The following is a 19,782-nucleotide window of genomic DNA, read 5'->3' on the forward strand; positions in this document are numbered from 1 at the left end:
CCGAGGCTAGGGTGTAGAGGCGCCCTGTGACTGTAGAGTGAGCTGCACACGTGGCTGTGCTGTGCCCTGCTTTCCTTTTCCCTAAAGATCCCCACGCGGGCCCTCCCGGGCCAAGGGCACCGGGGACAGATGCAGGAGCCTGTGGGCCCGCCCTGTCCTCGGGGTCCCCTGGTGGGGGTGGGGAGTGAGGGGCCCTTGAGGGGCGTCAGAGCACCGTGAGGCCAGCCTGCGTGGGTCGGTCATCTGAGCGCCAAGCCTTGGCAGGAGCGTGTCTTGCTGCCGCAGTGGGCGCCCTCCAGGGCTGTGAACCCGAGCGAGGCGGTGGGAAGACGGTGGGCGGAGCTGGGCCTGGAGGGCAGCACGCGGCCATGCTCAGGCTGGCGGCCCCATGTCCTCGGAGGGCCCGCGGCGGGTGTGGGGCTGCAGGGGTGGCCCCTCCCCACGCACCTGACTTGCGCCCGCCCTGTGACCTCGGCAGGACCATGATGATGGGGGCGTGGACACCGGCTCCCTGGTGGGGCTGCAGGAAGCCCCTGCACTGACCCACAAGCGGAGATCTTGGCTGGCCGCCCGGTTCCGGATCACAGCGCACTGGCTGCTGGTGGCCGCTGGGCGGACTCTGGCCGTAGTGCTCCTCGCGCTGGCAGGTACCCACTGGGCAGGGAGCTGGGACCCCACCGCTGGCGGTCACACCGGCAGGGGTCTCGGCAGCCAAGCTCCCCACTGAGCAGCGAGACGGCAGTCAGGCTGCCCAGGCCGGGCGTGACGCTGTGCGCCTCTGCCTGGCCTGCAGGCATCGCCCACCCGTCAGCCTTCTCCAGCGTCTACTTCCTGCTGTTCCTGACCGTCTGCACCTGGTGGGCCTGCCACTTTCCCATCAGCCCCCTGGGCTTCAGCGCACTCTGCGTCACGGTGGGCTGCTTTGGCGCCGGCCATCTCCTCTGCCTCTACTGCTACCAGACGCCCCTCGCCCAGTCCATGCTCCCGCCTGCCAGCATCTGGGCCAGGTGAGCGCTCGCCCACGGGGCCCCGGCCCTGCCCGCCTCGCACCCGTGAACTTCCTCGCCGCGGTCAGTAACGCACCTTCTGTGGGCAGGGTGTTCGGGCTCAAGGACTTCGTGCCCCCCCCCAACTGCTCCAGCCCCAACGCGCTGGTCCTCAACACCAGCCATGACTGGCCCGTGTACGTGAGCCCCGGCATCCTGCTGCTGCTCTGCTACACCGTGACCTCGCTCCTGAAGCTGCAAGCGCGCTGGCCCGCGGACCGGGTCAGTGCCCAGGCCGGCGCCCCGCGTCCCCGCACCCCTCAGGCCGGGGCGGGGGGCTGAGCTCTCCCCTCCGGCCTCCACAGGGGAAGGAGGCGGCCGGGGGCGACATGGAGCTGGAGGTGGAGCTGACCGAGGTGGAGCAGCGGCCCCAGGGCCAGGCCGGGGCTCCAGCCACCAGGGAGGAGGAGGCCACGCAGGTGAGGGGTCCGGACCGAGCGGCGGGGCTGGCGCCCCCACGCCTCCAGGCTCGGCTCACGGGCCCTGGCTTGTCTGCAGCACACGATGCCTGTGCCGCCGGACCCTGAGGACAACTGCATCGTGCACGACCTCACGGGCCACAGCCCTGTCCAGCAGCGGCCCAGTGAGTAGGATGCGGCCACACGGGTGCTGCCCCCTGGTGGCCTCGCCCGGTCAGCCTGTCCAGCGGCCGCCCAGGGCGGGCGCCGTATCTGTGATGCTCATGGAACCCGAGACCCTGCGGGGGTCTCCAGGCTCCCACCCGCTCCCCACCTGCCTCCCAGTCCCCCGAGACCTTGACTGCTCTGCCTTGGGCTGCCTCTGCGGCCCTGGGAGCTGTGAAGACAGTGTCCCCAGGGCAGGGCTCTGGGGTGCTCTTTCCTTTCCCTTTTTGTTTTTGTGCTAAGCTTCAATTTCCATTTCACAAAGCAGAGGATGAAGCCGCTGGCCTCGGGGGCTGGCATCTGGGGACGTGGGTGCTCACGGAGCTGGAAGGGAATCAGGGCAATCTCCTCCACCCCATCCCTTCAGAGTCTCGGAAGCCAAGGCCTGGAGACGGGCGAGGACTGGCCAGGGTCCCACAGCACATCGGGAACAGGGTCGGACAGGAGCCCGGGCCCTTTGCCCGTGTGTTCCTCCCCCAATGCCCCGTGAGCCTGTGCCAGGTGTGGCCCCCCTCCACCTGGGCTGTGGCTCCAGCGTGCTGTCTGCATTTTCGGGCCACTCGGGTGTAGGCAAGGGGCTCGGGCCTATTGACGTTGGAGTTTCCCCAGCAGGGGTCTCGCCTCCCTGGTGACCCCTGCCCTCACCCCTTAGCGTGCCCCAGGCTGACTGGGCCTAAGGAGACGTCTCCGTTGCACGGCCTGGGCCACCTCATCATGGACCAGAGCTACGTATGTGCCCTCATTGCCATGATGGTAAGGGCGCTGGCCTGGGCCACCCCTCGGGCTGGGGCTTCCCGCGGGCTCCCTCGCCACAGATGGTGTCCTGGTGCCTTGTCACCAGAAGCGGTTGGGACTGTGACCTGCTAGGCCAGGAGCAGCCCCGGCCAGCCCCCAGCCGCGTGTGTGAGTGTGCGCATACGTGCGGTGGGGGTGTGGGTGTGCCTGGGCAGCTCTCCGGGCCAGCGGGGCAGGTTGGCCTTCCTGTCGGAGCACACACGCCCCCGGCCCCGGGGGCCCACCACCTCATCAGCCTGGGGAACGGGGTGTGGGTGCCGGGCCGGGTGTCCTGCGCAGCCCCACCCACGCCCTGGCCGTCCAGGTGTGGAGCATCACCTACCACAGCTGGCTGACCTTCGTGCTGCTGCTCTGGGCCTGTCTCATCTGGACCGTGCGTAGCCGCCACCAGATGGCCGTGCTCTGCTCGCCTTTCATATTGCTCTACGGGCTGGCGCTCTGCAGCCTGCGCTACGTGTGGGCCATGGACCTGCGGCCCGAGCTGCCCACCGCCCTGGGCCCCGTCAGCCTGCGCCAGCTGGGGCTGGAGCACACCCGCTACCCCTGCCTGGACCTGGGCGCCATGGTGAGCCTCTTCCCGCCCCCTGCGTGCCTGTGATGACGCCATGCTGCCCGTTCAGCTTCTAGTGCCGTGGGCGCTCAGGAAGCCGGAGCCCATGTCTGGTGGTCACCGGGGTCACCCAGCCGGCCCGGAGTAGTTGCTCGAAGAGCGTTTGTTGAGTGAACGAGTGATGATCTCGTGTTCCTGGGGGTGCCACCCCATCTGCCTGACACGGGCTCTGTGAGCGTCGCACGCGGCCCCTGGGTCTCAGCGGGCGTCTGTGTCTTTGCCATGCCCCCTTCTGGGACAGGCCATTGCACCTGGACGGCCGTGCTGCTGCCGGTCACGTGTTGGGGGCCCGTGAGTTAGTTATATCTCACTGTCCAAGCCCAGGAGCCTGCAAGTGTGCAAACACCTGTGACCCCGCGCTCACCTGCGGGTCTGTGTGCAGACGAGGTGGTGTGTGAGTGCAGGGGCTGCTGTGTGGGAGCGTGTGCATCTGTGCGTGAACTCGTGCGCGCGTACGAGAGGCTGAGCTTCTGCCTGCAGGGAGGCTGGCGCGCGGGGGCCGGGCAGGCCGCCTTCCTGCTGCGGTCTCACCCCGGCTCCCGGCTCCACCGGCCGGGCCCCACTCAGTGCCGCCGCCCCTGCCCCCCAGCTGCTGTGCACCCTCACCTTCTGGCTTCTGCTGCGCCAGTTTGTGAAGGAGAAGCTGCTGAAGAGGGCGCGGGACCCCGTGGCGCTGATGGAGGTCACTGTGGCCGCCGCAGGTGAGCGGGCCGGGCAGTGGGGGGAGGGGGGAGGGGGGCGCGGCCCCTCCGCCACCCGCCCGGTCCTGAAGCTGCACCCCGCTCGCCCCCCACTCCGCCTGGCCCGCAGAGCCCACCCAGACGCGGACGCTGCTGCGGAGCCTGGGGGAGCTGGTCAGGGGCGTGTACGCCAAGTACTGGGTCTACGTGTGCGGTGGCATGTTCATCGTGGTCAGCTTCGCCGGCCGCCTTGTCGTGTACAAGATCGTCTACATGCTGCTCTTCCTGCTCTGCCTCACCCTCTTCCAGGTACCGGGGGCGGGGCGCGGGCCTGCAGGGGCGGGGCGGGGGCGGGGCGGGGCGCGGGCGTGCCGGGCCGCGCGGGCTGACCTCACCGCGCCTGGCCGCCGGCAGGTCTACTACAGCCTGTGGCGGAAGCTGCTCAAGGCGTTCTGGTGGCTGGTGGTGGCCTACACCATGCTGGTGCTGGTGGCCGTCTACACCTTCCAGTTCCAGGACTTCCCCGCCTACTGGCGCAACCTGACCGGCCTCACGGATGAGCAGTGAGTGTTGGGCTGAGTGTTGGGCGTGGGGGGGGGGGGCGGCGGCTGCCGCGCTGGTGGCACTGACAGCTCCTCCCGCGCAGGCTGGGGGACCTGGGCCTGGAGCAGTTCAGCGTGTCCGAGCTCTTCTCTAGCATCCTGGTCCCGGGCTTCTTCCTGCTCGCCTGTATCCTGCAGCTGCACTACTTCCACAGGCCCTTTATGCAGCTCACCGACCCCGAGCACCGCCCCCCGCCCAGTGCCCGCACCCTGCGCTGGGCTCACAGGTGCGCCCGTCCTCCCTCCTGGGGCCTGGGGGTCTGCAGAGTGTCCTCTGAGCCCGCACAGGGGAAGGCCGGTCTCGGGCAGGAATGGAGTCTGTATGGTTAGGGCGGGAGACCCGGAACAGGGTTGAGCCCTCGGCCGCTGCCTGCAGATGCCGGGGCCTCAGGTACTGGACGTTTTCTCCAACCCGCGGGGATCACGGCGTCAAGCCGGGCCCCACTCTCCCACCTAGTGGCTGCAGCACAGGGGTCCCAGCGCCGGGGTGGGATGGCAGGTGGGGCTTCTCTTGTCCCTGGGGAGGCGGGAATGGGAGGGGCTGCAGGGCACCCCAGGAATGTGGGAGGGAAGGACACTTCAGGGTCCTGTCCCAGGCAGGACACGGTGAGCGGGACCCCCCTGCTGCAGCAAGAGGAAGAGGAGGCGGCACCCAGAGACGAGGGGCTGGGCGTGGCCGGCCCCCACCAGGCCATACAGGTCCCGGAGGGTAAGCTCAAGGTGCCCGGAGCCCCGTCAGTACATGGGACGGGACGGCCCAGGCCACAGAGGCCCTGTCCCCCGCTCCTCACTGGCCCCCCAACCCCCCAGCCAGCAAGTGGGGCCTGGTGGCTGAGCGGCTCCTGGACCTGGCCGCCGGCTTCTCGGATGTCCTCACCCGCGCGCAAGTGCTCACGCGGCGTCTGCTAGAGCTGCACGTCTTCAAGATGGTGGCCCTGTACACCGTGTGGGTGGCCCTGAATGAGGTGAGTGTGGGCACGCTCAGGCACTCTCGCTGAGCCGGTACCGGCACGTGGCTGCGGATCGTGGGCCCGTGGGGAGGGCGCAGCCCCGCCGCCACTGCCCGCCTGCCCACAGGTGTCGGTGCTGAACTTCCTGCTGGTCGTGCTGTGGGCCTTCGCCCTGCCCTACCCCCGCTTCCGGCCCATGGCCTCCTGCCTGGCCACCGTGTGGACCTGTATCATCATCGTGTGTAAGATGCTGTACCAGCTCAAGGTCGTCAGGCCCCACGAGTACGCCAGCAACTGCACCGAGGTACGGCCGCTGCTCCAGCTCGGGTGGAGGGACGGATGCGAGGGCCTGTCCCTGCGGCCTGGGCTTCCTGCGGAGGACCCACTCTCCAGGTCGAGACATCTGGGTTCAGAGATGTGTCCCGACCCGGCTGACTTCCTGACGGAAGTGCAGGTCCTGGTGTGAGGGGCACAGAGGCCTGATGTCCACTGGAGGGAAGTGCGGGGCTGCTCAGGGAAGCCCACCCACGGATTTCTCTTCACTCTCCCAGCCCCTGCTGGTGGCCTCCCTGTCCCCAAACACCATCCATGTTCCCTTCCCCACTGAGGTGGGTTGGAGGCTGACAGTGCCCCATGTCCCTGGTTGGGGACAGCTGTGCTCCGGCGCAGACCCGTCGGAGCTGTGGCTGCAGCGGGGGTGTCGCGTGGGGCTGGCGGTCCCTGGGGTCAGCGTCCGGTTCCTGGTGGGCAGCAGGTGCTGACGCCGCCCCTCCCCCAGCCCTTTCCCAACAGCACGAACCTGCAGAAGACGGAGATCCACGAGTCCTTGCTGTACCGCGGACCCATCGACCCCGCCAACTGGTTCGGGGTGCGGAAGGGCTTCCCGAACCTGGGCTACATCCAAGTGAGTGCGGGGCAGGTGGGCCAGGTGGGGTGGTGGAGCCAGGGGCTGGGCGGGGCCTGACTGGCCACGCCCCGCAGAGCCACCTGCAGATCCTGCTGCTGCTGGTGTTCGAGGCCGTGGTGTACCGCTGCCAGGACTACCACCGCCGCCGGCGCCAGCTGGCCCCGCTGCCGGCCCAGGCCATCTGCGCCGATGGTACCCGCCAGCAGCTGGACCGCGACCTGCCCAGCTGCCTCAAGTACTTCGTCAACTTCTTCTTCTACAAGTTCGGGCTGGAGGTGAGGCGGGCGTCGACCCTCGCCCCCTCCCTGGGCAGGCCTGAGCCCCTGGGGGTCGTTGCTACCCCCTGTGGGGTCTTCTGCAATGGACAGGCCCAGCGCGGGGGGAGGGGGGACCACCGAGGGTGTCAGGTCCTCCAGCTGAGTTGGCCTTGCTTGGAGAGGGGCCTGCGGAGTGAGGGCAGGGGGCTGGGGCCCCGGCTGGAGAGGGGCTCCGTCTCGACTCCGCCATGGTGCCCCTACCTTGGTTCCCCCCACCGTCGAGACGTGTCCAGCCTCTCCGTCCCTCCAGGAGGGTGGCCTGGGCCGTCGTGAGCCTGGGCCGTTGCCCCCCACCCTGGGCACAAGCACTACCGCCCGAGGCTGCCCAGAGGCAGAGCCAGGAGGGCTCCTCCCCCGGCTCACTGCGTCCCCATCCTGGTCACCTTGTCCCACTGTGCCACCCCAGATCTGCCTCCTGATGGCCGTGAACGTGATTGGACAGCGCATGAACTTCATGGTCATCCTGCATGGCTGCTGGCTGGTGGCCGTCCTCACCCGCCGGCGCCGTGAGGCCATCGCCCGCCTCTGGCCCAGCTACTGCCTCTTCCTGGCACTCTTCCTGCTCTACCAGTACCTGCTGTGCCTGGGCATCCCCCCTGCCCTGTGCATTGGTGAGCAGGGTGGCCTGCGGGCTGGGGTGGGCATGGGGTGAGTTGGGCGTGCGTGGCTGCACCCAACCTGGGCATCCCAGCCCCTGGAGTGGCCTCAGCCCCCTCCTCCCCGTGCATGGACTCTGTGGGCTGCAGTCGTGCTGGCTCCCTCGCTGGTCTCTCCTCATCCTCTGCTTTCTTTTTGCCCAACGTTCTATTTTGAAAACTTTCAAACAACCGGAGAGGTTGGGAGAACAGTCCAAGGAGCAGCTGTACGCTCTTCCCAGGCAAATGGGAGTCAGTCTGGGCTCCACGCTCAGTACAGCCACCCTGGACCCTCTGTGTTCAGGACGGTGGCCACGCACGGCCATCCACCCCCGGTCTGATACGCCATCCATACTCAGCGGCCTCGTCCTCAGGGCCACGTCCCTGGTAGCTGTTGGCTTCGACCAGGAGCTGACGGGAGTGCTTGGCCGTCCTCTTCTCCCATCGCCTTTGGTCAAGACTGTCCCAGCCTCTGTCTCTTGTGACCTTGCCAGTGTCAGGCCAGGGGCCTCACAGAAAGCCCTGAACTTGGTTCTGTGGGTTGTGCCCCAGAGCGTAGACACCGGGGAATGCTTGGGCAGGAACGGTCCATGACGGGGAGTCAAGTGGCCATCGGGGCGTTGGGGGCCCCCAGCCCACCCTGTCAGGGGACCAGCACTCTGCCCCGCGCGTCCACGTCTGCTGACTCTCCCGTTGGCAGGACTTCACAAAATGGACGTTTTTGATTTCTGTTATTCCTGGTGCGTTTGTTACTTGGCTTCTCTGCGAGGAGCTTTGATTTCTCTCCCTTCCTGCTCTGTTTCCTGTTGTCTTGTCAGCGGGTGCAGGGTTCTGTCTGAACGCTTTGTAATCCATCCTGTGTTCCCGTTCACGTTCAGAGCGTCTCAGAGGTGCCCGTGGAGCCCTGCAGGCAGGCCCTTTGACGTCCTCGTCAGTGTTTGTGGAAGTCAGGCCCCTGCCCTGGGAAAGGCCCCTTTTGGGTTACAGTCTCTGAGTTCTGGCTGAAGGGTAGCAGAAGCAGGAGCAGAGTTCCTAAACGTTCTCCACCCAGTTTCCCCGACGTGAACGTCAGCCTCTGAAGCGACCCAGCACAGCACCCAAAGTTAAGAACCAAAATGGGGGCCAGGCCACCAACCACGGCCGGAGCCACGGGCCGCGTGACTGTCCCCAGGGGCCCCCACCGCTCTCTGTCCTCGGCCGGCTCCTTGGCCTCCTTTGTCTTTCATCTCCTTGAGACTGGGGGGAGCAGGAAGCGGTCGTTTGTAGAACACCCCTCACCCCAGCATCGATGGGTGTTTCTTCCTTAGACCAGGTTAAGCACTTTTGGCAAGAAAACCACAGTGCGTCACGCTGGGGCTGGTGTGTCTCATCGCGGGTGACACCCCCTTTTCGCCAGTCTCGCCGCTGCTCGCCGCTGTCGCATGTTCACTTGCGGGGCAGGCTTAGGACGCGGCAGGAGTCTTGTCTCCCTGTAAGCTCTCGCCCGCTGGTTTCAGCGCGCTCGGTGGATCCGCCCGCAGGGGCTGTTTGGTTTCTCACAGTGATTTTCTGTCTCCTGTGGTGACCGATTGGCATCATCTGTAAAGAAGAGCTGTGTCCCTTCTCCCTACTGATCTGTCCGGTTGTTTACTTTATCTGTAGAGAGAGACTCTGGGCCTGTATCCCCAGGCTTCTGCTGCACTCCTGTCGCTGGTGCTGTGTCCACACTGTACCCGCGTTGGCCCTGGGATATGTCCTCAGTCTTGGGTCCGCCGGGTGCTGCTGCCTCAGGAGCCGCCCCTGCCTGCCCCCATCCCAGGAAGTCGCCCCCCACCCCCCGCCCTGGCGCCTGGTTCCTTACCCTGGAGGGTGGAATTCAGAAACCAAGACCTGGGCCCCGGGCGTGCGTGTTGCCATGCGGTGTCACTGCTCCTCCTCCGTCTTGGTGGACAGTGTCTGTCTTTTGTCAAGACGCCGTTTGCAAAGTTACTTAGGGCAGCTCCTTTCTTCCTGGCCCCTCCCAGGAGGCGCGTTATACACGCGCTGTCCAATTAGATCACCTGTCAGTCTGCGCTCCGTCCCGGGCTCCCTCAACCACGTAGTAGAATTCACTGTGTGGTGCTGACCAGCATGTAGAGCTGTGTCCGTCCCCAGGTCCCTGCCTCCCTCCCATCCCCAGCGCCCACCCTGGTCTCCATCCCTATGGTTTGCCTTTGGATGGTGTAACCTAGGAGTCTGGTTTATCTCATGAGATGTAGTTAAGGTGCATTGGGCTGTGGCCTGGATGACGCTTTGCTCACTCACGTTCCTTGCTGGGCAGTTTTCCACGGATTGGGTGCACCAGAGCTGGCTTGACCTTTCCCCCCTCGGATGGCACTGGGCCGTTTCCAGGTCTGGGATGTCGGGGATAAGCTCCTGCGGACGTTCGTTCGTTGGGTGGTGCACAGGTGTTTGTGTGGCTGCGGTTTTCAGTTCTCTGGGATGACCACCCAGGGTGGTCCCGCCCCTTCACCTCCACGCCAGCACTTGGCATCCACATGGTTTTCTTTTAGCCGTTCTGACAGGTGCACAATGAAGCCTCATTCGGGTCCACGCCGACTGTGGCCCACACGTGAGGCCGTGCCCCGCCCACCTGCCCATGCACCCCTCCCCAGCCACTGGCGCCCACGTCCGTGAGAACTGGGCTCGCTGGTCCTGTGTGCTCTGGAGGCTCCGGGTGGGAGTGGGTGTCCAAGCGACTCCCGGGGACGCTGGGGACGGGTTGGGGTGGTGGGTGACGTGCACCCTCTTCCCACAGACTACCCGTGGCGCTGGAGCCGCGCTATCCCCATGAACTCTGCCCTGATCAGGTGGCTGTACCTGCCGGACTTCTTCAGTGCCCCCAACGCCACCAACCTCATCAGTGAGTCCCCTGGGGCCCCTCGTGCACACACGGCACTGCTGGCCATGCAGGAAGCTGTGCGGGTTCCCGCGGTATAGGGGGCAGGCAGGCGCTGACCCTCCTGTGCGGCCAGCGAGGGCTGAACCGTCCAGGCCTTGTGGCCAGTCCAGTCCTACAGTTCCCCGCAGGGGCGTGTTCCGTGTGCCTGGTCCCACGGGTCCACCTCACATGTGCGCTTCCTGCCACACGGTGTGGGCGCAGGTGTGCACACAGGTATGGATGTGGGGGAGGACACGGGTGTGCAGACTGATGCCACGTGGTGTGCAGTCAGGCTCACGTTGGCCTCACTTCCTGACAGTCGTGTCGTGCACGTAGACCCCCACGTGCACATATGCAGAACGTGCACACAGGCAATGTGTTCCCCGACATCCGTGTGCGCATCCATGCTGTGTGTAGATGCCGGTGTAAACACGCATGCATGCTTCCGCCCAGGGCCTGGGGGATGAGGGCAGTGCCGGGCAGGAAGTGCCCTGCACCCCGTCGTGGGCCAGGCCTCTGTGCAGCCAGCGCTCCCCGGGGCGCGGCGCGGCAGTGGCCTCCTGTGTGCCCACAGATGACGTCCTCCTGCTGCTCTGCGCCTCCCAGCAGTGGCAGGTGTTCTTGGCCGAGCGCACGGAGGAGTGGCAGCACGTGGCAGGCATTAACACTGATGACCTGGAGCCGCTGCAGGGGGAGCCCAACCCCGTGCCCAACTTCATCCACTGCAGGTGGGCGTCGCAGAGGCCGCACGGCTCCCGGGGCCGACAGACGCGCCTGGGCTCAAGCGGGACCGAGCCAGGACGCGCGCTGCCAGGGGTGTCTCTGTGGCCGGGACGAGGGGCGGATGCTGACCCCGCAGCAGAGGGGCCGCCCGGGAGTTCCCCTGGTTCTGGGCTGCGGCAGAGGCGGCGGTGACCAGGGCCCAGAGTGACGCTCTTCCTGGCAGGTCCTACCTCGACATGCTGAAGGTGGCCGTCTTCCGCTACCTCTTCTGGCTGGTGCTGGTGGTGGTGTTTGTCACGGGGGCCACACGCGTCAGCATCTTCGGGCTGGGCTACCTGCTGGCCTGCTTCTACCTGCTGCTGTTTGGCACCAGCCTGCAGCAGAAGGACACGCGCACCCGCCTCGTGCTATGGGACTGCCTCATTCTCTACAACGTCACCGTCATCGTCTCCAAGAACATGCTCTCGGTGAGCCCGGCCCCCAGCCCCCAGCCCCCGCCCAGGGGCGCCCAGGCTGACCCTCCTCCCGCCTTCAGCTCCTGTCCTGCGTCTTCGTGGAGCAGATGCAGAGCAGCTTCTGCTGGGTCATCCAGCTCTTCAGCCTCGTGTGCACGGTCAAAGGCTACTACAACCGTGAGTGGGCGAGGCAGGCGGCCGGGGCCCCAAGGCGCGTGGGGACGTACGCGGCTTCCAGGACCCTGACCTGGTTGGCGTCCATCCGCAGCTAAGGAGATGCTGGGCCGCGACCAGGACTGCCTGCTGCCTGTGGAGGAGGCGGGCGTCCTGTGGGACAGCGTCTGCTTCCTATTCCTGCTGCTGCAGCGCCGCGTCTTCCTCAGCTATTACTTCCTGCACGTCCGGGCCGAGCTCCGCGCCACTGCCCTGCAGGCCTCCAGGTGGGCCCCCCGCCGCACCCCGGGCCGTCCCTCCATGACGTGACCCGCCCCCTAGAGGGAGAACCAAGGAGACAGACCCGCTAGGACCTTCTCAGTACCCCGGTGGTGTGTGGCCTCGGCCCCGGCTCTGCCACCAGCTGGCGCTTTGGGCCGGTCGTGGCCACCGCGCTGGCCTGAGGGCGCATCCCTGCGCTTTGGCTGATGGGCCAGCGGCTCTCCCACCCCCCCCATCTTCTACCCCTGGAGGCTGCGGGAGGGTCTCTCTCTCACAGAAGCAGCATGCAACAAGGCGGTGTTGAGCTCTGTGGGCTGGGCCCCTGCTGCTGTGAGTGGGCAGGGCCTGGGACACCGGGCTGAGCCGGAGCTAATGCCCCACCCCCGTTGCTGCCCCACAGGGGCTTTGGCCTCTACAACGCTGCCAACCTCAAGACCATCGAGCTCCACCGCAGGGCGGAGGAGAAGTCGCTGGCCCAGCTGAAGAGACAGTAGGTGCCGTGTGGGCGGGGCCACGGGCTCTCTGGCCCCGCCCCACCCTGCGCTGAGCCGCCTCCTGCCCTGCAGGATGGAGCGCATCCGGGCCAAGCAGGAGAAGCACAGGCGCAGCCGCGGCCACCCGCAGGGCTCCCTGGGCCCCAGCCAGGGGTCAGGTGAGTGTGTCCACGCCTGCTGGAGCCTGCCTGCATCTGTGCCGTGTGGCATCCCACGGCGCTTCCAGCCCAACCACCCTGTGCCGCTTGGTCACTCTCTGTCCCCACGGGCCACGTGGCCGGCCCGTGACTGTCCGTCCACACTTGTGGTCTGTCCTGCGCCCCACACGGCACCACACGTGGCCTGCCCCTTCGCTGCCCTGGGGGCTCCCCGCTGACTCACGCTCGCCCCGCCCCTCCACAGGGCCCGGCAGTGCAAGGGGCTCCTCGCCACAGCCACAGTGGTGGCGATCCTGGCTGGACCACGCCACAGGTACTGCCCCCACCTGGCCTGCCCTGGCTGCCCTCTCAGAGCTGCTGTGCGCCAGGCAGGCCTCCCACACCCTGGCCGCCGTCTCCGCCGGGACGGAGGGGGCGCGCCCTGCGCTGACCTGGCCAGCACCCCCAGGAGCCCCGTGCTCCTGCAGGTTCCCTGCTGAGCCCCGCTGTCGTCGGGCCACGTCCCCGACAACACGCTCTGTTGTCTCCTTCCTGACACGCGGGCTCGGAAGGCTGGATCCCCGCTGCCGGTCGGCACTGCCCCGGCTTTTCACGCCCTGCCCTCACGCGTTTCTCTCGCCCAGTCTGGTCCCGTGCCACTGCTCCCGCCCGTGCCCCGTACACGTGCCACAGTCCCCCGGCGTGCCGCTCACCGCCTCCTGCCCCCGTGGCCATCGCTGGGGGGAGGGTGGCATGCAGGCCTTAGTCCAGGGTCGTAGGCTGTTGAGGGAGTCCAGCATGGCTAGGCAATGTTCCCAGACCCACCCCGAACCGAGGAGACAGACCTGAGGGTCCGGGGGAGGAGGAGGGAGGTGCGGAGCCCAGCCACGGGGGCGGCCGGCTCTCAGTGACCCCTGCCCGCAGTCATCCACTCCGGGGACTACTTCCTGTTCGAGTTGGACAGCGAGGAGGAGGAGGAGGTGCAGCCCGAGGACGCCCAGCAGTCAGCACAGAGCGCCTTCCAGGTGAGCATGCGGGCTGGCGGGGCCGCTATGGCCTGCAGACGGGCTCAGCGTATGTTGGACACACATTCTCCTGTCCGTCTTCGGGCCCTTGGCTCTCAGCACGGGGCCTGGCGCTGACAAGCAGGACGTGCTGGGTGGGCGGCATGCACCGCCCAGTCCTCCCCCCACAGCTCCGTGGCCCGTTTCCTGCCCAGGCGCAGGGAGCTGACGGCCCCCAGCTGGGCCTCCTGGCCCCAGGCTCCTCGGCTAACGGGATCAGGTCAGGGGAGGCCACGTGCTAACCCGGGGCCCTGGCCTGCAGATGGCGTACCAGGCGTGGGTGACCAATGCCCAGACGGTGCTGCACCAGCAGCGGCAGGAGCAGGCAGGGCCGCTGCCCACGGGTGAGTCCGGCGGCTGGCGGGTTGCAGGGAGGTGGGGCTGCAAGGCGCTGACCAGCACCCCTGTGCCCAGGCGGTGACCCCAGCCAGGAGGCAGAGCTGGCAGAGGGCTTGGAGGATGAGGCAGCCGGTGAGTTGGCCCGAGGGCTAGGGGCTGGGGCGCTGGGGGGCTCCCACTAGCCGTCCCTCCAGCACCGCATGCCTCGCCCTCGCCGCAGGCCGCAGCCACGTGATGCAGCGAGTGCTGAGCACCATGCAGTTCCTGTGGGTGCTGGGCCAGGCGCTCGTGGACGAGCTGACGCGCTGGCTGCACGACTTCACGCGGCACCACCGCGCCATGAGTGACGTGCTGCGTGCCGAGCGCTACCTGCTCACGCAGGAGCTGCTCCGGGTGAGTGGGCCGCCCCGCCCCGCCCCCTGCACTCCACACCACGCCCACTGCGGGCACCCCCACGCCTTCTCGCCCACCGCGGCTGCCCTGAGCCCCTCGCTGCCCTGCAGGGCGGAGAGGTGCGGCGGGACGTGCTGGACCAGCTGTATGCCAGTGAAGCTGAGATGATCCGTGATGCACTGAGCACCCCGTCCAGGTAGGAGCGGGACCCACCCCGCCCGGCCTGTCTTTGGCCCAGAGTGAGGTCCAGCCCCAGCACCTGAGCTGCTGCACAGGGCCAGGCAGCCGGCTGGGCCCTCATCCACCGAGACCCCGAAGCCCTCCAGGGCCGCCCCAGAGCCTGAGGGGCGCACAGGCCCCCTTGTGACCCGCCCGTCTTGCAGCGGACTGGGGGCGGAGGAGCCACAGAGCAGCGTGACCGAGGACATCAGCAGCCCTCTGAGCGCCAGCTGTAACACCCAGAGCAGCGGCGAGGAGATGGTCACCGAGCCCAGGGCTTCCCTGCACGGCTCCCGGGAGCTTCCCACCAGCGGCCGCGCCAGAATGCGCACAGCCAGCGAGCTGCTCCTGGACAGGTGCGCGGGGAGGGGTGTACGGTGGGAGGGCTGGTGGCCCCAGGCCCGCCTGGTGGCCCCAGAGGCTCTGAGCCTGGTCCCCCGGCAGGTGCCTGCACATCCCGGAGCTGGAGGAGGCCGAGCGATTCGCGGCGGGACAGGGCCGCGTGCTGCGGCTGCTGGAGGCCGTGTACCAGTGTGTGGCCGCCCATTCGGAGCTGCTCTGCTACTTCGTCATCATCCTCAACCACATGGTCACCGCCTCGGCCGCCTCCCTGATGCTGCCCGTGCTGGTCTTCCTGTGGGCCATGCTGTCCATCCCACGGCCCAGCAAGCGCTTCTGGATGACGGCCATCATCTTCACTGAGGTGGGCATCGCGGCTGGCAGTGGGGGTGGGGGTCGGGGGCTGGCGCCCCGCTGACTCCTCTCGCCTGCAGGTCACGGTGGTCGCCAAGTACCTGTTCCAGTTCGGCTTCTTCCCCTGGAACAGCTACGCCGTGCTGCGGCGCTATGAAAACAAGCCCTACTTCCCGCCACGCATCCTGGGCCTGGAGAAGAGCGACAGCTACATCCAGTGCGACCTGCCGCAGCTCATGGTGCTCTTCTTCCACCGCGCCCAGCTGCTGGTGAGCGCACGCGCCGCGCAGGGCTGCTGCCTCCCGCGCACACACACGTGGGCACACAGCACACAGGGCCGCTGCCTCTCGCACACACACACATGCGGGCACACAGCACACACGGCTGCCGCCTCTCGCGCACACACACGTGCGGGCACACAGCACACACGGCCGCGCACACGCCCAGCCACCTTGCTCCGAGGCAGGCCGGATGCCGTGAGGCCCAGTGTGGGCCTGGCCACCTCGCCCGCGCCATGTGCTGCCCAGTGCTGCCACGCCGGCCTCCTCACCAGCCCTGCACATCCCTCCACAGTGCTATGGCCTCTGGGATCACGACGAGGACCCTGTCCCGAAGGAGCGTGACAGGGGTGGTGGGAAGGACAAGGCGGCTGAGGAGGAGCCGGCCCTGCTGGGACCCCAGGGGGAGCCAGGGGTGGCCAGGGCCCCCACTGAGGACGACATCCCAGCGGAAGCAAAGGACGGGTCCCCAGAGCCCCGTGACGAGAGGCACGTCAGCCTGCGTCTCAGGAAGAGAAGGAAGGAGAGCACAGGACCCAGAGGACGGGAAGCCACTGGTACGAGGGCCCGGCCACGTGCAGCCATCGCGGCCCACCTGGTGGAGCCACTGCCCAGCAGCGTCCCTGATGGCCACTGCTGGTGACCCTCAGTGGGGGGAGGGGGTCCCTGCACTCAGTCTGGTCTGTGAGGGGGGGCAATAGCAGCCCCTGTGGGGTCTGAGCCGGGCCCAGCCCGTACCATGGGCTCCGTCAGCAGCGGCTGCTCCCCCCCCCCCCCCCCCCCGCCCAGAAAGCAAGGACGACAAGGAGGTGGGAGCAGAGGCGGCGGCTGCAGAGAGCGAGGCGAGGCAGAGCCGCCACTGCACAAGAGTGAGGGCCCTGGGGCTCCGGCTGCAGAGCTTCTGCCTGTCCCTGTGAGTGACCCGGCCCGGAGCGCCCAGGCCAGGGTGGGTGGGAGGAGTGGGGCCTGGACTGAGGCCACTCGCCTGCAGGGCCCGGAGCGTGTACTGGCCTGTAAGGCGCTTCTTCCACGACATTCTGCACACTAAGTACCGCGCGGCCACCGACGTCTATGCTCTCATGTTCCTGGCCGACGTCGTCGACTTCGTCATCATCATGTTCGGATTCTGGGCCTTTGGGGTGAGTTGGGTCTCAGGGCCCCCACGAGCATAGCCCCACATCTGCGGCCACGCCCCTGACCTCTGCTCTCCCGGCCACAGAAGCACTCGGCGGCCACAGCCATCACGTCCTCCCTGTCAGACGACCAGGTGCCGGAGGCCTTCTTGGTCATGCTGCTGATCCAGTTCGGCACCATGGTCGTCGACCGCGCCCTCTACCTGCGCAAGACCGTGCTGGGCAAGCTGGCCTTCCAGGTGGTCCTGGTGCTGGCCGTGCACCTGTGGATGTTCTTCATCCTGCCCGCCGTCACCGAGCGGTAGGTGCCGGGGCTCCCTGCTGTCACCGAGCGGTAGGTGCCGGGGCGGGGACCGTGGAGCTCCGGCCTCACAACAGGCACCTGCCCCGGCTCCTGTCCCATCCAGCATGTTCAGCCAGAACGCGGTGGCCCAGCTGTGGTACTTCGTCAAGTGCATCTACTTCGCCCTGTCCGCCTACCAGATCCGCTGCGGCTACCCCACCCGCATCCTCGGCAACTTCCTCACCAAGAAGTACAACCACCTGAACCTCTTCCTCTTCCAGGGGTGAGTGTGGCCGGCCTGGGCACCTGCGGCAGGGCTGCCCTCCCCACCGGCCCTCCTGACGGTGCCCCGGTGTCCGGCAGGTTCCGGCTGGTACCATTCCTGGTGGAGCTGCGGGCTGTGATGGACTGGGTATGGACGGACACCACGCTGTCCCTGTCCAACTGGATGTGCGTGGAGGACATCTATGCCAACATCTTCATCATCAAGTGTAGCCGAGAGATGGAAAAGGTGCCCGGGCCCTGGGGTGGGGGTAGCAGGGGACTCCCCACTGGGGCCCCTCCTGGGGTTCACAGCCCAGGAGACATGAGTCCCGAGAGCATCACCCTAAAAACTTCCTGGAGGCCAGAGGGGCTTCTTCGAGGGGACAGTGAATGTGGCCGTGTTGGGGTGGCCAGCCACAGAGGGGCCTGAGCAGACGCCGGGCAGGAGAGGCCTGGCTTCTTGGGCCCTGGTCCACTAGCACGGGTCGTGGTGTGGGCACTAAAATGTTAATTGGGTTTTCGTGCTTTTTTTTCTTTAAGCAGTTTTACTGATAAAATTCACACACCCCGTTTGGTGGTTTCTAGTCTATCAGACTGAGGCGACCGTCAGCACAGTCAATTTAAGGTAGTGCCCGTCATCCGGGGAGAAGCCCCACTCCCACCAGCAGTCAGTCCCCAGCCCCGGCCCCTGTTCGTCTTCTACACGGATGTGCCTGTGCCTGTGGTGCCGTTTACATGGAGTCACGGGACGCGTGGCCTTCCGCGACTGGACTTCACGCTTCTCTCAGCGTGACGTGGCCTAGGACACCTTTTGGGTGCCCTAAAAAACGCCCCCATGGCCATTCACGTCCAGAACTGTGGCCACAGGCCCCCTTTTCTCCCGGGTGCACACCCAGGAGTGGAACTGCCACGTGGGTGTTGCCTGGCGGGGGCACCATCCTACCTGCCCACGTGTTACTGTGTGATCTCGCCGGTCCTGGTAGGGGTGAGGCGGTGTCTCACTGCAGTTCTGCTTGCATTTCCTGGTGACTAATAATGTCGAGCATCTTTTCCTGTGCTTGTCGGTCACTCGTGTGTCACCTTTGGGGAGACGTCCGCTCACATGTCTTGCCGGCTTTTTCTTGGGTGGTTTCTATTGCTGTGAGAGTTCTTTGTGTATCCCGAACACTAAATGCTTCTCAGAGAGGTTTGCCCCGAAGGCTTTTCCCGTTTTAGGTCTTAGGTTCCAGTTCACTTTTGCCGAGGGTTTAAGGGCCCAGCGTGACTCTTCAGCACGTGGGTGTCCAGCCGCCCCTCTGCAGAGTCGCAGAGGAAAGGTCTGTTTCTGGCTCTGGGCTCTACTCCCCGGTCCCCACTGTCTTCACTGCCACGGCTTCAGTTTCAGTGCTCAGTCAAGGCGGAGCCTGAGACCACGGCGCCCGCCGCCACAGAGCAGGGAGGCAGGCTGCTCGGCACGGCGCAGAGCCGCACTGGGTGACCTGTACTGCCCCACGCCCCCCCACCCCCAGAAATACCCCCAGCCCAAGGGGCAGAAGAAGAAGAAGGTCGTCAAGTACGGCATGGGCGGCCTCATCATCCTGTTCCTCGTGGCCATCATCTGGTTCCCGCTGCTCTTCATGTCCCTCGTGCGGTCCGTGGTCGGCGTCGTCAACCAGCCCACTGACGTCACCGTCACCCTCAAGCTGGGTGGCTACGAGGTGAGCGGCCCCTGCCCGGGAGACGAGCTCGCCCTCCTGTGGCTGCTGGTGGCCTGGGGCCGGGGCTCCCGTAGCGCCACGTCACCGTGTCTCCACCGCCAGCCCCTGTTCACCATGAGCGCCCAGCAGCCGTCCATCGTGCCCTTCACGCACCAGGCCTACGAGGAGCTGTCCAAGCAGTTTGACCCCCACCCGGTGAGTGCCCCCAAACGCAAACGCCGGGATGGGAGGGGGCCTGGCTGCGCCCCGCTGAGGTGCCACCCTCTGCGCAGCTGGCCATGCAGTTCATCAGCCAGTACAGCCCCGAGGACATCGTCACGGCGCAGATCGAGGGGAGCTCCGGGGCCCTTTGGCGCATCAGCCCACCAAGCCGGGCGCAGATGAAACGGGAACTGTACAACGGCACTGCCGACATCACCCTGCGCTTCACCTGGAACTTTCAGAGGTACGTCCCGGGACAGGAGAGGCCGGGCTGGGGGGGGGGGGGGGTGGGCACGCCCGTGGGGGTCACACCTCGTGCTGTCGTAGGGACCTGGCCAAGGGCGGCACGGTGGAGTACACCAACGAGAAGCACACCCTGGGCCTGGCCCCCAACAGCACCGCCCGGAGGCAGCTGGCCAGCCTGCTGGAGGGCACCTCAGACCAGTCCGTGTGAGTAGGGCCTGGGGGCCGGGGGGCTGCGCGAGGGCTGGGCTGGGCCTGACCTGCCGGCCTCCTCCCGCAGGGTCATCCCCCACCTCTTCCCCAAGTACATCCGTGCCCCCAACGGGCCTGAAGCCAACCCCGTGAAGCAGCTGCAGCCCAGTGAGTGGGGCGGGGGTGCCAGGGCGGGGGTGCCAGCCGTGGCCTCGGCCCTGGACGGGGCGGTGGCCTGACGCCTCCTGGTTCCGACCCAGACGAGGAGGCCGACTACCTGGGCGTGCGCATCCAGCTGCGCAGGGAGCGCGTGGGCTCGGGGGCGGCTGGCTTCCTCGAGTGGTGGGTCATCGAGCTGCAGGACTGCCAGGCTGACTGCAACCTGCTGCCCATGGTCATCTTCAGCGACAAGGTCAGCCCGCCCAGCCTGGGCTTCCTGGCCGGCTACGGGTGAGTGCGGCGGGGCCGGGGTGCG

General features: G+C 67.0%; 1 protein-coding gene across 1 annotated transcript in view; it reads left to right on the forward strand.

Moving 5' to 3' along the window:
- The window catches only part of PIEZO1 (piezo type mechanosensitive ion channel component 1 (Er blood group)), a gene marked incomplete at its 5' end in the record, with an annotated part of 53,263 nt that overhangs the window by 33,069 nt on the left and 412 nt on the right, over positions 1 to 19,782 (forward strand). The window contains 45 exons of the mRNA XM_082863099.1: positions 479 to 647; positions 794 to 1,007; positions 1,097 to 1,268; positions 1,352 to 1,465; positions 1,545 to 1,629; positions 2,322 to 2,422; positions 2,769 to 3,029; positions 3,664 to 3,775; positions 3,885 to 4,063; positions 4,169 to 4,317; positions 4,401 to 4,583; positions 4,953 to 5,065; positions 5,167 to 5,321; positions 5,434 to 5,610; positions 6,085 to 6,210; positions 6,288 to 6,488; positions 6,937 to 7,141; positions 9,942 to 10,046; positions 10,639 to 10,792; positions 11,011 to 11,254; positions 11,323 to 11,419; positions 11,511 to 11,682; positions 12,078 to 12,167; positions 12,244 to 12,329; positions 12,574 to 12,642; positions 13,233 to 13,333; positions 13,635 to 13,716; positions 13,787 to 13,843; positions 13,932 to 14,104; positions 14,215 to 14,300; positions 14,488 to 14,679; positions 14,768 to 15,026; positions 15,097 to 15,285; positions 15,590 to 15,851; positions 16,084 to 16,207; positions 16,286 to 16,433; positions 16,514 to 16,728; positions 16,835 to 16,993; positions 17,074 to 17,221; positions 18,483 to 18,671; positions 18,774 to 18,866; positions 18,944 to 19,116; positions 19,200 to 19,322; positions 19,396 to 19,475; positions 19,568 to 19,757. Coding sequence (XP_082719225.1) covers positions 479 to 647; positions 794 to 1,007; positions 1,097 to 1,268; positions 1,352 to 1,465; positions 1,545 to 1,629; positions 2,322 to 2,422; positions 2,769 to 3,029; positions 3,664 to 3,775; positions 3,885 to 4,063; positions 4,169 to 4,317; positions 4,401 to 4,583; positions 4,953 to 5,065; positions 5,167 to 5,321; positions 5,434 to 5,610; positions 6,085 to 6,210; positions 6,288 to 6,488; positions 6,937 to 7,141; positions 9,942 to 10,046; positions 10,639 to 10,792; positions 11,011 to 11,254; positions 11,323 to 11,419; positions 11,511 to 11,682; positions 12,078 to 12,167; positions 12,244 to 12,329; positions 12,574 to 12,642; positions 13,233 to 13,333; positions 13,635 to 13,716; positions 13,787 to 13,843; positions 13,932 to 14,104; positions 14,215 to 14,300; positions 14,488 to 14,679; positions 14,768 to 15,026; positions 15,097 to 15,285; positions 15,590 to 15,851; positions 16,084 to 16,207; positions 16,286 to 16,433; positions 16,514 to 16,728; positions 16,835 to 16,993; positions 17,074 to 17,221; positions 18,483 to 18,671; positions 18,774 to 18,866; positions 18,944 to 19,116; positions 19,200 to 19,322; positions 19,396 to 19,475; positions 19,568 to 19,757 — 6,776 coding nt within the window. The remainder of the gene's footprint in view (positions 1 to 478; positions 648 to 793; positions 1,008 to 1,096; positions 1,269 to 1,351; positions 1,466 to 1,544; positions 1,630 to 2,321; positions 2,423 to 2,768; positions 3,030 to 3,663; positions 3,776 to 3,884; positions 4,064 to 4,168; positions 4,318 to 4,400; positions 4,584 to 4,952; positions 5,066 to 5,166; positions 5,322 to 5,433; positions 5,611 to 6,084; positions 6,211 to 6,287; positions 6,489 to 6,936; positions 7,142 to 9,941; positions 10,047 to 10,638; positions 10,793 to 11,010; positions 11,255 to 11,322; positions 11,420 to 11,510; positions 11,683 to 12,077; positions 12,168 to 12,243; positions 12,330 to 12,573; positions 12,643 to 13,232; positions 13,334 to 13,634; positions 13,717 to 13,786; positions 13,844 to 13,931; positions 14,105 to 14,214; positions 14,301 to 14,487; positions 14,680 to 14,767; positions 15,027 to 15,096; positions 15,286 to 15,589; positions 15,852 to 16,083; positions 16,208 to 16,285; positions 16,434 to 16,513; positions 16,729 to 16,834; positions 16,994 to 17,073; positions 17,222 to 18,482; positions 18,672 to 18,773; positions 18,867 to 18,943; positions 19,117 to 19,199; positions 19,323 to 19,395; positions 19,476 to 19,567; positions 19,758 to 19,782) is intronic.

This window comes from Leucopleurus acutus, assembly GCF_964270905.1.
Source record: "Leucopleurus acutus genome assembly, chromosome: 20".
Taxonomy (NCBI): Eukaryota; Metazoa; Chordata; class Mammalia; order Artiodactyla; family Delphinidae; genus Leucopleurus; species Leucopleurus acutus.